This window comes from Parambassis ranga, chromosome 17 (assembly GCF_900634625.1).
Source record: "Parambassis ranga chromosome 17, fParRan2.1, whole genome shotgun sequence".
NCBI classification, from domain to species: domain Eukaryota; kingdom Metazoa; phylum Chordata; class Actinopteri; family Ambassidae; genus Parambassis; species Parambassis ranga.
This window is the reverse complement of record NC_041037.1, coordinates 7,879,253-7,894,837: the sequence shown is the minus strand read 5'-3', so window position 1 is coordinate 7,894,837 and position 15,585 is coordinate 7,879,253. Positions and strand designations below refer to the sequence as shown.

At 41.4% G+C, this 15,585-nt stretch overlaps 1 protein-coding gene across 6 annotated transcripts in view; it reads left to right on the top strand.

Moving 5' to 3' along the window:
- Positions 1-8,484: 8,484 nt before the first annotated feature.
- LOC114450150 (myomegalin) overlaps positions 8,485-15,585 on the top strand; it is a 33,032-nt gene continuing 25,931 nt past the window's right edge. For 5 of the 6 annotated variants that reach the window (XM_028428113.1, XM_028428111.1, XM_028428110.1 and 2 more), the window contains exons 1-4: positions 8,485-8,549; positions 10,511-10,557; positions 10,655-10,722; positions 13,087-13,197. In XM_028428113.1, coding sequence (XP_028283914.1) covers positions 8,500-8,549; positions 10,511-10,557; positions 10,655-10,722; positions 13,087-13,197 — 276 coding nt within the window. In that variant the 5' untranslated portion in view covers positions 8,485-8,499. Of the gene's footprint in view, positions 8,550-10,510; positions 10,558-10,654; positions 10,723-12,618; positions 12,646-13,086; positions 13,198-15,585 lie in introns of those variants that run through there. The other variant, XM_028428112.1, reaches the window with a different exon arrangement.

Genomic DNA, 15,585 nt, shown 5'->3' with positions numbered 1-15,585 from the left:
GTGTGTGTTTGTGGTTGCTGTATTTATACTCATACTGACTTTGCATGCCACCTTGCCATACCTTTAGCCATGGTCTTTCACTTATGTTTGCACAGACTGCCATCTGGTGGACGCAGCTGTCTCAGACCTGTCATCTGTTTCCTTGAAGGCTTTTTCAAGATGCTGAACTTTGTTTTGCTTTACATTATCACGCAGTTGTTCTAGGTACACGAGAGGAGCCATGACAGAAGGCAATCAAAATCTCGGTCAAATCGCACATGTTGTCTGGGCAAGTGCCGTCTAGGCTCTGGTGGCCCCTGGGGTTCATCTAAGGAGCCATCTGTCCTGTTTGGTGTAAGATTAAAAACAGTCCTGATGTCTTCAGTCCTGATTAGATTCTGGATTATTTCTGTGTGAGAACATAAAGTTCAGAACAAAGATTATGTATTTTTTCTCTCTTCAGCTGTGGTGTTATTTAAACTGAAAACACACTGTTTCTTGCAGAGTTCAAATGCAAAATAATGGATCAAACCAGATTATGCAACAACCACGTCTTTACAGATGAACAACATTTGTAAATCAGCTCTAAATCTAATGCAAGTTTATCTTCTGTAACAAAGCGGCTGAAGAGGATTATGCTGCTGTTGCCACAGAAACTTCACCAGTTGTGGAAAGAGAGAGTAGAGAGGGGTGGGGAGTCCATAAGGGGAGAAGCCGACCCAAAGACCTGCAGACAACCCTTAACCCCACACAGCAGACACTCTTTTTTGAGGTGACACAGATATTTTTAAAAGAGTCCACCCAGCCTGTCATCATGCTGCACCCTTTAATTATTGGCATTATGACTGTAAACACATCTCTCACTGTCATCTATTGGGCTTTCATCCTGGGCGATGCCTACATGAAGTGGCTGGAGGAGCCAGAAGACAAACCAAAGAAAGTGGTCACTCCAGCCTGAGGGACATGGATCTGATTGAGTGACTGGCTGTTATTTTGCTTTGCGTGTAGTGCTTTTAAGTGGGGTCAAATTTGCAACTGAGCTGATTTTAGTTTTACCTAAGAAGACGTGGAAACTTGTCAACTTAAAAGCATCCTGGAAGTAAATGTTGAAGACATCATTCTTAGAGGTAATGTACACTGCACCAGTGGCTCTTCAGTCTCTGTTTTGCCGCCTGCTGATGCAGTAAAAAGGTGTAGCTAACAACAGTGGCATGTGTCAACCAAATCCTGTCAAGGATTATTAAAGAACACCTCAATAGTGACACCGGGCTGAGTTTCACTCCAGCATTGCACTGCTTTTCCATCTCTTCAACTGACTGTTCCTCCTTCACTAGAAGAGATTTTTCATCAAACCTCCTCACAAGATGATGCCTGTTTTTTTTACTGTGGCATGCACCCAGGCTCTTGGTTCATCCTTTTTTAGAATGTGGCCATCATTTCTCAGTTTATCAACTTTTGGGTACGGCCAAAAGAAAATGAGTCTAAATCCTAAAGGAGATGATCTAGATCTGGTTTCTGCATCTAGAACAGGATAAAAGCACTTTTTAGAATCACTATTTAGGAAAATGACAGTTTGCAGAGCGAGAGTACACTATAACCTTTGTTCATGTGACCCTTAACTCACTGTTGTGTCTTTTTGTGGTTCTTTCTAGAGCTGTCTGTGTACATCCACAAGTCTGGAAGATTTCAGAGTCATAGAAAAGTACTGAGGAGCAGTTTCAGCTGCAGGTAAGGTCATCTTTCCATCTGGAAACCTCATTCCAACATTTTAAATGGTTTAGTTTGTTCTATTCCGTGAGCATTTGTAATGCAACCTCACGTCTAATGCAACCTTATCATCTGTAACAAAGCGGCTGAAGAGGATTATGCTGCTGTTGCCACAGAAACTTAGTGACCAGTGGAAAGAGAGAGTAGAGAGGGGTGGGGAGTCCATGAGGAGAGTAGAAGAGGACTGAGGGACGTGCAGACAACCCTTCATCCCTCAGAGTAGACACTTTTTTTTAACACAGATATTTTTTTTAAAAAGAGTCCACCCAGCCCGTCATCATGTGGCACCCTTTAATTATTGGCATTATGACCGTAAACACGTCTCTCACTGTCGTCTATTGGGCTTTCGTATTGGGCGATTTCTACCTGAAGTGGCTGGCGGAGCCAGAGGACAAACCAAAGAAGGTGGTCACCCCAGCCTGAGGGACTGGACATGGATCTACCTGATAGAGTGACTCGGTGTTAGTTTGCTTTGGGATAGTCTGCAAGCTTGTAGTGCTTTCAGTGGAGTCAAATTTGTATCGGCTTTTTGTCTTTACTTTTTTTTTACCTAAGAAGAAGTGGAAAAACTGAGCTGAACAGGTAATGTTTGGAAATAATGTTTTTATCACAAACATGTATCTTTTGTGACTCCTAGTTGCTCACAGTGAGCTTCAGGGGATGCTAAATGAATCCCCATCATCTGTTCTGCTGATGCAGTGAGAAAGGTGGCAACACTGACGTGTCAACCAAATCCCGTCAAGGACTACTTAAGAATACCTTTATAATGACTACTGCAGACAGTCTGAGACGCATACAGAGACCTGAGACTGCTTTTCCATCTCACGTTTTATTTTGCCTTTACCAGAAGACTAGTTTTTTTTTTTTTTTTAACTCAGCTTCATTATCTTCTCTCCACAACATGGTGCATACATTCTACTGGGGTCTGCACCCGGTGTCTTGGTTCATTCTCATTGCAAACGTATCCGTCACTATCTTAGAATGGCAGTTTCTCATAAGGCAGTTTTGGAAACTTTCACGTGAGCCAAAAGAGAATGAGATTCAACCGTAGAGGATGCAGCAAGAAGTTCTTGGAGGAGGAAAATGCAGTTTTGGATCAGTATTTGCCCACCTGTAGAGAAAAATGAAAAAATGGTGGGACTTTGGTTTGCTGTGACAGAATGGCCACAACCTTTTGCGTACATGTATTTAACCTGCTGTTGTGTCTTTTGTGGTTATTTTCAGAGCTGTCTCTGTACAATATACGTCAATTTAGAAGTCAATTCATTTACAAAAAAGAAAGAACAGCCAGGAGACAAGTTTGACTCAAGGTAAGGTCATTTTTGCTCAAATTTCACTGTAATATCTTAGTTTGTTTGTTGGTTGCATTTCATCTTATTGGCATTTTCTGTCATTGTAAAGCCATTCATTTCTTTATCAATCTACCAATATAACTTTTATTTTAAAATATCGCCATCTGCTCTGTTATGGAATTCAGCTGTGATTACACGGCGAGATATATTTATAGCTCAGGAATGTTCTTAAGATGAGTTTAAAGTATTCATAGAGATGCCAGCTAAACCCCATAACTGGGTTTACTGTAATATATATGTATATGCAACGTGGTCATGGATGACCATAAGCCTCTTTGTCCACCTCTCTTCTCTCATATCTCTAATCCCTGCAGATGGAAAGCTGATATTGCTCTATGAGAGAGTCAATCCTATTATCTCCATCTGTCCCATATTCACCTCTCCTGTGTCTCACACTCCTCTGGAAATTTGGCCAGGAGGACCCCTGTGTGAAAGACTACAAGGAGGAATGTTGGGATTTAAGTCTAGACAAAAGATTAGGAGAATTGACACACATAATGTATCATATCAGCTTTTACTGTGTCTGGTGGACTACATATTATACTGACACTTTGTAACCCAGAACTGTCACTACTGGAGACAATGTTCTCACTTTTAAATCATCTTTATTTCCATCTGTCACTCATGCCTGCCGTTCACCCCTGCATAAAACAATTTGTTCAAAATCTTCTTCTTCCTACTCATCATCATCTTCCTCCTTCATTCATTGGTGCACCTTTTATTTTTCTAATATTCACAGTTCATTAAATAAGCGTGCATCTGCATCTATAACCTTTAGAAACAGCCTCAAAATGTTACTGCATTTTCCTCAGTCTTTTAAAGCAGCCAAACCATGAACCACCAACCCACTGTGTCCCTGAACGCCTCAGGAGGAGCTCTGCTTCTGAACCTCACACAGCTGGTGTTTGAGCACCGACAGCTCCTCCAGTTATCCAGGCGGAAGGACGAGGATGCCTATTTTGTGGACTACATTCCACCGGCAAGAGATGCCATAACTCTGCCACGTAATGTGGTCTATGTCCTTGTCGGGGTGGTGCTGGTTATAGTGGCCACTTATGCCATAGTGGGGCACCTTATTAAAGACCTGATGCATGACCTGGCAGGTAACCCCAAGCAGGAACATCTCAAACTGATGTCCTCTTGTACTTACCCAGCATTCCATCGGTGTTTGGTGGCGTCTCTGTCCCTGAGCTTTCCCTGCGGCGTCCCTACAGTGTTTTACACTATGTTATTTTTACCTCTTAACTGATGACAGCCCCCTTCTCGTTCACTCTGTGGTTTGTATTTTTTCATTTCCATTGTTTTTTTGTTGGTCTGTTTCACTAAACTGTATCATAAAGGGGCATTCTGGCAATATCAGGGCACATATTATCCATTTATAGTATATTATAGACAGGCCCTGACACTAAGGTGCTTATATGTTGCACTAAAAGACAGTGAGTCCTATGTTACCCATAAGGTAACTCAGTAATTACCCTTTCCCCTGCATAGTTAAAGCCTCTTTATTTTCTTTAATAACTGTACTTAAAATTGGTAGAGTGCCCCTTTAAAAGACACTTAGATTTAAGAGATTTCACTTCACATTCCCGTTGTTGTTGTTTTTTCACAGACTGGATTCTTGGCCCCAAACCTGTGGAGGATAGCTCAGATGATGCAGAAATAGAGGAAGAGCGACGACTCAGCATTTCCAGTAAGCTGATGGAAGAAGGCAGGCTCAGGATGGAGAAAGAAAAGGATGGGCTGCTGCCTGGTTTCCAGGGTCCATCCACCCCCCCTCCGCTGAGGAGCGCCATCGCCTCCTCATACGCCAGAGAAAAAAGGACATCAACCCACAGTGTGACCTTCGCCTGCCCCGTTGCCCCTTATGTTACTTCCCTTTGAGTTTTAAATCACAGCAGATCAGTTCTTATTTCATTGCAGTGATCGATGTTGCTGTAGTAAGCTAAGGCATGTGTTTTTTTTATGTAAAAACATTGCAGGTATTATAGTTTGTTGTTTTACAAGGAAACGCTTTCTCTCATCTCTTATCAACAACTGAATGTAAACATGATCAGTCAGTTTTGCACTATAAAGTTGACTGTCCCGGTTTCTCATGCTACAAATCAATTATGTTGTGTAAACTATATCTAAAATTAAAAACAACCAATTTGTTCATGACACTAAAGAGAAATCATGCAGTATGGGTTCCCATCATTTCCCTCATATTTTCTGTAATGTAAAACACACATGACTGTTTGGACTGTAAGCTCCAGTAAACAACTGACTGAATAATACAAGTATGTTGTGTGTGCTTTCATTAATCCATCTTACCTTCCTAATACCTGGTTGTGTCAGAGGCAATGACCTTATCTGTCAATGTAGGGGATTACTGCACATTAGCCATTTAAATGCTGTTCAATACCAATGTAAGAACAAAGATAGATAGATAGATAGCTAGATAGCTAGATAGATAGATAGATAGATAGATAGATAGATAGATAGATAGATAGATAGATAGATAGATAGATAGATAGATAGATAGATAGATAGATAGATAGATAGATAGATAGAGAGATAGATAGATAGATAGAGAGAGAGAGAGAGATGGTGAGTTAAAGGATCTATACCTGTTTCCTTGGTTTATGTTAAGTTTTTTATTAATGTTTTTTATTAAAGTTAGTTGCTAAACTCTACGCATCCTATTTAGTTTCATTAGGTGACATTTATTTGTGGCTAGTAGAATATTTGATCCTCATGGAACACCTGCCAGGTTAAATCTGGCGTCCTAATACAGCGATGACACTGGGATATTAAGTGGACTCACAGGCTGATGACACAGATTTCACCAGACCGCAATGGACGTACCGGTGAACAGCTTGAAAATCCGTAACAGAGCTGAAGATGGCACGGTGGTCTTCGAATCTTACATCCCCCCTTCTCGGGATGCCGTCCACCTGCCCACCTATGTCCTCTACCTGCTCATGGCCATCTTCATTGTGCTGCTTGTGCTTTATGCCATCATTGGCCACCTCATCAAAGACCTCATCCATGACTTCGCAGGTAGGTTTGTTGATGCATTTATATCTATTCTTTAAAAGGTGAATCAGTTAAATGCAGCTTGTCTGCTCGTGCTTTTCTGTCTCTGTTCTCCAGACTGGCTGTTTGGGGAGCAGCCTGAGGAAGAGGTAGTGAACTACTGTGAGGCCAAGGATAAGTTCATGGCTGACTGGTGCCCACACACCACTCCTGAGGTAGAGGCCATGGCCCGGGCAGAGGAGAACAAAATGCTGGAACGAGACTTCATCAAATCTCCTGCTATTTGGATCATCAATGTGGATCCAAAAGGGACCAGGACTGGACCCCGTGTGGTCTTTGGGAAAAAGACTTAGGACCTATGACATTTGTAGTTGATGCAGACCTTCTGTGGGGCGATTATATGAACCGTGAAGTGACTGAAATGTGAATGAGTGTAGTGAAGCATCATTGGTTCAGGTTAGAAATATGTCAGTGGATACACTGGGGCTTAGTGCTTGCTTGTCTTAGGAGGACATCTAGTGTCTGCTATGGTAACTGCAGCTGGATGTTGTGGCACAGGAAAGCCTGTAGTTTAGATGCATTAGACAGAAACAGTTAATAAAGCAGCAACAGCAGTTTTGTCATTCAAAATCAACAAGGATGCAGACACAACCCTATTACTATCAGTTTGAATGAACAGAAAAGAAAAATAACAAAAGCAATTAAAGGCAAATTTAATGTAAAAACAAAGGTGCATTATTTGTGTAACATATTTGGAATACTAAACAAATAAAGGAAACATCTTGTTGTTGTGTGCTAATAACTAATATCTCTTAGTGGCCACAACTGTGGTGAGTCACACTGAAGCCAGCAGCATTTCCTCTGACTTATGTATAAAAAGGTAAAAGTAGGCTACACACAAATTACTTTACTCTCAATGATTAAATAACAACAATGAGACAGTTAACACACAAGTACAGTACATTATAGTACATATAACACTGTTATCCATGAAAAATGACCCAGTCGAAACTATAGATTTAACCTTACAGGTTACACAGCTATCCTGTTTAAACATTTTGCAATTATAATTGGACTTCTTTCATAAACACCAGCACAAATGTCTGCATTGTGCTTTTCTGGGACTGATCAAACCCACTGTGGAGACATTGCACACTGACTGCACCAGTAGGAACAAAGGCTCTGCAGAATGGCATTACACCCACAGACCAGGAGGGGTCGCTGTGGGTGAGATAGCACCACACGGTGGATGTTTGCCACATGTCACAATGAAGGAAACAGGAAGTTGTTCATATTTGATACAGGTAGGAATACTGTGGTCTGAAATTACTTAATTCTCCCTCAGCAGAGAACCAGCTGCTTCCAAACTGTCCCTGTCTTTATTCTGAGGAAGAATTAGGATTCCTCATTTAGGTGGTGTGGCTTCTAACAAGATTACCAAAGTGTCCCTCCACACAGCCTCTGTTGTTACTGTCTGCTCAGGCAAACAATGACATTATCTCATTAACTCTGACCTCCTAATCCTTTCCAGTATTTCACCAGCATCTTACTCTGCAGCTGTGTGGGACAAAACGTCAAAGTGAGTGTACCTGCTTTTTCTTTGAAATGTTGCACATGCCTGCATTTTATTCCTTGTTGTGCAGTGTTTCTGTTGTTTTTTGAACACTGTGCACAAATGGCTTCTCATGTAAATGACCAAAGCCAGAAAATCAGTGTTATTATCAGCGTCACATTTACGGGAGGAGAAAATATTTCTGATAATGTCAACACTAAATGTAATGCAACATATTAAGGGCAAAGGAGTGGTGTAATGCAACCATCTGTTCTATCTGTACCTATCAATAAGATAACTGCAATAATACAATCTGTTAGATACATTTATTCATTGTATTCATTCATTGATTCAGCAGGACAAATTGCACAAATAACAGTGGGAGTTTAAATTGTTTAAACTGTATTAAAGGTTGAAGGGAAAAAGCTTAAACATTTTAAACCTCCCACTTTGTTGTATAAAGGGTTAATCCTGCCTAATAAAGGCACTAATCTTTTGTATTTGTAAAATATGGATTATTAGGCTATTATATATTTATTTTAAATTTCTTTGAAGAGGCTTTTAGTTTAGTAAAAGCACCCCACCTCTCAGCTCGTGTTGTGGTGGGCTGTTGTAACAGCAGGGATCTGCTCACACACCCCCTCCAAACCTGCGCCGTGCGTGCGCGTGCGTGTGTGTGTGTGTGAATGTGTGATGCTTCGACCGGTGGCTGCAGTTAACATGTTCCTGTGTGTGTGGTGGTGTATTCTGTAAAGCAACAATGAGGAATGGACGGGTGATTTGAAGGCAGCGGCTTCCCGGCATGGATGCCCGTTGACTAAAGGAACAGCCTTTATGGAGTGGAGCTCATCGTCGCCGGAGCAAATCTGGAGAGAGTCAGAGAGGTGAGGCGGCTATTTTCAGCGGATCGTGTGCGGGGGGACACCGCAGAGGAGGACGGGGGCTCACCGGGCATTTTCACAAAAACACCATCCCGACTAATAGCGCTATTAGGTTAACCTAAACTCTGCTATACGGTTAGGTTATTTCAGCTAATTGCTTAGCATCCATACTCCATCCTCTGGTGAAATATAGGCCATTTCCCCTCACAATAAGTGGCTGTATCACACACAGAGGCCATCTGATGCTTTATCTGCTTCTTAAATATGCTATTGAAGAAGCGCGTTGTACAAATTTTGACTTTGAAAAAATGATTGTGCTGAAAAATGTGTGTGAAGGTGCTTTTCAGAGGCATTGTTTTGACCTACTTTGCAGAAATGAACATTGCGATGCAGTAAATACAGGATTTTTAAAGGAGCAGCTGTGCATTTGGGAGACACTAAATCTGGCCTAGAAGAGATAACTAAGATTAAATTCCTTCAGGTGCTGAGAGAAAGCTGCACACGGCTCTCCTTCTCCACGCAGTGTGTGTCGTACATGTATGTGGGTTACTGCATCACAAAGCCCTCCCACACAGACCAAACCATCAGTGCATCCTACTGGTATCTGCAGTCATGAAATGTGGTTGTGGTGTCCTGCCCAACATAATAATGCAGACTGTCTCCCACCTGGTGAACTTTTTGGACCTCTGGCATGCAGCACCTGTCTTTACATTTAGCTACTGACCCGGCAGCTGTCAGAGGAATTCAGCACTATAACTCTGAGCGGAGTAGAGAGCACTGATGGACGGTGTAGTGCTGTTTGAACAGAGGAATCAGAGGCAGATAGTGCTACAGTGTGTGTTTATGTCTGTGTATTTTGCTCTAATTGGTGGCACTGATAGTAAGATTAAACCTCAAATATTGACGCTGCTGTTGTGTTGTTTGGTGTGAGTTGCAGAGATTTGGAGACAATTGGCTATTTGATGGAACTACATGAGACTCAAAGCACATGTTTATGACAGTGTGGCTGGATGTAAACATTAATGATGTCCTCCTCGGCTGATGTGTAGTGGTCATTATGGAGAGACAACACACTCACAACCACCTTGATGCTTTGACTTCAGTTACCCTTTTAGCATTAGTTTTCTGGTAAGTCTGGTGGAGTATCACCTAACACTAGGGTCTTAAGCTTGATTCTGATGAGGACCTTTTGGCTTTGTTTAGAGGCAGTTCAGTAAGGTTTATGCACAAGACCTACTTGGTTAGGTTAATAAGATCATGGCTCTCAGTTACCACAGTAATGAGTTCCTGTCCCATGCATAGTATGATTAGTTGAGAGCAGCAGCAATCATGATCCCTGTTCCTAATGCTGAAACACTTCCATGAAAGTCTATTGTAATACCCTTCATGCTTGTAGACCAATACAGTGCCATCTACTGCTAGCAATTCAAAACAACACTGCAGGCTGCAGCATGTCCCTGCACTGGAACAGGACATACTGGGGTCACACTTTTGTGTAATAGTAAATATAATGTATATATATATGTGTGTGTGTGTGTGTGATTATATATGCAGGCATGCATGTATGTATGGATTATTGTTGCCAACACTGAATGTAAAACTTCGCTCAAAATAAATATTGCAAACAAACACGCGGTTAAGTTGACCTCTGATCTCTCCACTCCTCCTATCTCTCTTCCCTCCTGCTGTGACTCTTTGCTGACCCCTTACCCCTGTACAGAGGTGCAAATGAGATCATGCTGTGGTAGTAAATGGATTTCGGTGGTATTTTAATTATTAGAAGAGCTTTTTGTTTTACAGGATCACAAAGCATGGCCATTAGCTGATTATGTGTGTCACACATCTGTAAATACTGGAGTGGTTATGCTGCTGTAGATTTTTGTTTTTTTAGTCGATGGATCAACACTGTGTGCTGAGTGTGTGTATTATCCATACTGACAGTGTTTTCTTTTCTACTGTTACAGTACTGTGGAACAGGATTCTTCATCCAAGATCACAGGTCACATGACCGGTATGTATGTTTTATTTTATTTATCAAGACTGTAAGAAACATAAAACACCCATGTTTTGTTTGTTGTATTTTTAATATACAATTACCTCCTATCTAGATCTGTGTAGTGATGAAACCGACAACTCTCTTCCTCTCCAGCTTCACACACTCAAGCAGTTTGAACAGGTGAGATTCTTTAACTCTTTATATAAATAAATCTGGTGTGAATGAAACCACATCGGTCCTCATAATGTTTGAATGACGTGTCAGCTGAACATGTTCCACAGTGCCATCTTGTGGCTCCATGTTTTGCTACAGAAAGTAAGCTCTCGTGAGTCTATAACTCAGAAATTCATGCACATATCCAAACCATCTGGAGGTCTTGCTTTTAATACACCATGCAGAGAAGGAGCTCACCTGCAGCTGAAAATTTTGGGTTGGAAAACACCCAGAAACCTCCTGCTGTTTTAAATCTGCCTCTGGCTATAACATGGCCCACTTTAGGTTTTTCACTCTGCTGCTATACTATTATTGGGCATGCAGCAATCATAGTTTTTAAAATAAACTATAACTGTTCCATTCAAACCTGAATACTGTATGGTTAGAATATTGTGCTGGAAAAATGATTATTTTGTAAATACTAAGAACTTTCTCTTTGTGTGATACAGTAGCAGACCTACAACAATCGGTCTAAATGTTGTGATTATTTTCAGAGACACTCCCACGCGCCTGCTTTTCCCACACCTCAGTGCGCCTCTAAATGTTTCATACACATACCAGATGAGAATAAAACCAGACTGCTGGAGGAGTTATTGAGCCCTCTAAAAACAGGAGGTGTGACCAACCAGTCACGATAGTAGGAGCTGCTTTCAGGGAGTGAGAACTGTGCTCAGAGCTTACATGGCTGGCACTGCTTGGATGTGTCACTTTTACACCCTCTCTCATGGAAACACCCATATTGACACACTCCTTTGTCTTTGATCAGAGGCTAGAAAGTGATGTGTGTGTGTGACTGCCTGACATGCTGTTTAAAAACACACACTATGTACATGATGTCAGCCCTAATGCTAACTGCAGAGCTTGGCACCTGGCCTATCTATGCTCTGAATTATTTAGCAACAGCACGTAACGTGACACTGTAATGGGCTTGTTCACTGAATGCATCAAGAACTAAAAATGATGTAACAGCTCTTCTCTGTCACTATGTTATGCAAGCTCTACGCACTCCACTTTAGCTGAGGTTTGATGGGGTTGTTAGGATTTTTCAGACAAACTTCTTCTTCTTTTACTCTTCAGTTCACTTCTTTCTGTTCTCTGAGGGACATTCAGGGATTCACCACTCAGAGATTCAGGACACCTCCCTATTAATAGCACAGTGGCTCACAGCTCCCAGGTCTCCTGTTTCTGCTAACCTCCACGTCCATGACATCTGCTTATTTACCTTTATTTTCTAGCGCTGGTTGGCCTTCATCAGTTCTTTTATTTCATCATGTATAGGCTGGGTAAATGGGTAAAACGTCTTTTTTTGAGAGGCAAGGTCCTATTTTAGAAAAAGTCTAGTTAAGCTATAGGCCTACATCAAAAACACGCATGACAAAAAAAGTTTGTATGAGCTAGAATGAGCCACTTGAGCCTTTAAGGTTGGTGTTTAAACCCTTTATTATAGCAGATGTGACACAGATTGTTACTTTGAGGAGAGAAGTTCCACAGTAAATCACACTGACTCTTGCCAGACTGTGGTGTAGCCTACACAACATAGAAAGGAACTCAATGTCCTCAGTATCCTGAGTGATACAACAATGTGCAAAATATTACAAAGTTTATGTCCCTACCATACAGGATCTAAAATAACCTTAGTAATCATATAACATGAGAGCCGATGTGGGGAGAGTTTCATCTGTTCTATCAAAATAAAAGGACCCCCCCCCTCCTCCTTCCTTCCCTGTTTGTTCCCTTCAGCTCTCCTCTTTTGCAGAGGGGTGAGATTTTCCTTCATATCACAAGTGCCTGTAAGCCTTTGGCCTCCTCCCCTTCACCCTCCCTCCTCCCCCCTTCTCCACTTCCACCCATCTCTCCTGGCAGTCTGGGATTCCAGAGATGTCTCTTCTGGTAAAATAAGCTCCTGTCCCATCCCTGGGCAGACCACAACAGACCATGGAGCTCACACGGCTGCATCTCTGACCGCCGGGCTGCAGAGTAGCCCTCTGCAACGAAAAACGCCCTCATAGACTGTAGTGTGTGTGTTAGTTTTAGTGTATGTGTGTTGTAGATGGTGTCTTTTTCGCCTTTTAGATGCTAGCATGCCACGTTGTAAATAATTATTTTTTGGCATTGTGGTTTTCTGGAGAAGGAGGTAGCATGTCTGTCTGTTACTGGACTCCAACGCGAGGACGTGAATTGACAGTAGATGTCCTTTAAAATGGAGTCTGTATTCCCCGATGACACGGAGCGGTCAAAGAGGACTGTTCATTTCTAAACTGTTACAGACATGTCAAGCAGTGTCGGTCCTCTCTGACGGTCATGTCTAACGGTTACCGTACTTTATCACAGCACCTGAATGACCTGAAGAAGGAGAACTTCAGCCTCAAGCTCCGCATCTACTTCCTGGAGGAGAGGATACAGCAGAAGTATGAGGAGAGCAGTGAAGATGTCTACCGCACTGTGAGTACAACAGCTCTTCTCTTGTGAAGTAAATAAATGAAGCTTGAATGTTGCTGATTATGGATATAAGTGGTCGCTCATCAGTCATTTTACCAACACAACAGGCTCTAGCACTGAATTACCTGTGTCTTTATTTGTGCTGTTTTCTTCTCTGTCCTTTACTGCGCTGCTTCCTGTTGTTGACCCAGCTGTGCTGATGTGAACTGTCATGTGTTTGTTTTACCAAGTGTTTGTTTAAAGATGTGGCTGCACCATGAAGGGCTACACATTAACAAGCTGTTTGCTAAGGAACAATTGTCCATGTGTCTTTTGCTACTGGAGTGTGTGTAACTATGTGCCCATTGTTTAGAATAGACAAAGTCTGAAGCAACCTTGAATCTATACAGGTCAGAAAACTGCCTATTACAAAAAAATCTAATTAAAAGTAGTCTGTATCATCGCCTGTGTTTAGAGCCAAAAACATTTTTTTTTCCGTTCATCAGTCAATAGCACTAATTAAAATGGTTGATATAAGTAACATCACCTCCCTGGGCAGTCTGTTATTCTTCTGTACCTTATCTAAAGATAAACCAATAAGTGAATAGGCTTATGTTACCTTCTCAACAAATATTTGACATAACATCCATGTTACGGTATATCACATATTTGTTTACATACAACAAATGACAAATTCAATTGTCCTTTATACACAGATTTTAAAAAAAATGTAGAAAATCATTTCCTCTCCCCTTAGCACTACGTTGCTGCTTCAAATGCTTCTGTTCTCAGGTCTCAGGTCGTCTTTGGAGTTTTTATTTTACTGGAAACAAAGCACACATTTGTCATTAAAAACATGAAGAACCTGAAAACCTTTCCCCTAAAATATGTTAATGAAATATTAGGTGTCAGAATGCAATGGTTACAAATATGGCTAAATTAAACAAGTATTTTCTTTATTATGGCTCTGCAGGTAATCATTGTGTTGCTTAACCCTAAAACGGTGCTAAAATTATGATGATGATTGGCCAGAATTTAAGAAAATAGGCAGCAAATGTTGATCGTTGTTGAACACCTTTAGGCTTTGGACTGTCGCTCTGCAGAACTGATTCACAGATGTCACTTTGAGTACTTATTTTGGTCTGGATTGCACAATCATTCACTTGGAACAAAAGCAGAAAGAATGATCGCAGTGTAAATAGTTGCCACTAAAGCTCTATTTGTTTCTAAATGTGTTTGCGTCCATCTGTGTTCGTGCAAAACGTGCACCTACAACAAGGTGACCCGGATCAGCTGTTGTCTGTTTGCACAGGCCAGCCAGCATTTAAAACTCATCTTGGTCCTCCTGTCTTCATTCCAAATCCCTTCTGATCACCAGCAGCTCATTGATATGAGAAAACTAAACGGCTCTGTGATCCAGCCAAACAGAACCTGAGCGTGCATCCACTATTACTGCATACCAGCAGTAATTGAGTAAACTGATCCCATGTTGCACAGACACGCATCTGGAGTTTAATCCGTGTGCCTCACAGTCTCTCACCCTGTGATGAAAGGTTAATCAGTGCAATCACTTTTTTATTGGAGACAAATCTTTGTTCCGTAGATGTTATCTGACCTGAGCTGCTCGTGTTGAGTTTCATGACGGAGTCCTCTCTCGGAAGCATTTCAGTGTAATGCAGTGCAGACTAGGTGTGTTGGTCCTGGGCACATAGTGATCTATGAGAGGACTATTTATAGAGCAGGCTTCACATGCATTCATTCACTCAGACATCTCAACACGTGTCTGTTTGTGTTTTCTTTTGGACAAGTCAGGTCATTTATCACATTGTGATCCCAATGTGTAGCACTACATAGCTAATTCCCTGTGCAGCTTAAATAAAATTTTGAAAAAATATTGAGTAAAATACAACAGAATAAGCAGAATAAAACAGAAACAGTAGGATGAGGTGATGACTGACAAAGGTGTATTTATGATAGTCCTGTCAGTGTTTTAAAGTGTATCCAGCTCCCTCCTCTTGGTTAAAAGGGGATCTGTTGCTGAGGGGAGGCAGGCCAGCAGAGGCCAAAGTAGCAGGTGTGTGGTGATGGGGGTCTATGAATAGAGCTGTTTTCAAGATGGGGAAATGTTTCTCTTACTGTAAACCTTGTTGTTGACATGCAGGCTCCTCTAACGTGTTAGAGGAGTTCTTAGAGAGATATTAACTGGTCTGTACCAATATATTAAACCCTGTCAGTAGTGTTTTATGTCCTGTTTTTTTGTCTGCCTGTATTATTCACGAGATATTGCAGGAATGCCTTGAGGAAATTTCTAGAAAATTTAGCACAAATGTTTACTTGACTGAATAGATTTTGATGGTCAAAGGTCAACATCACTGTACCTCTTTAGGTCATCATCATTTTTTTCAGGCAGGA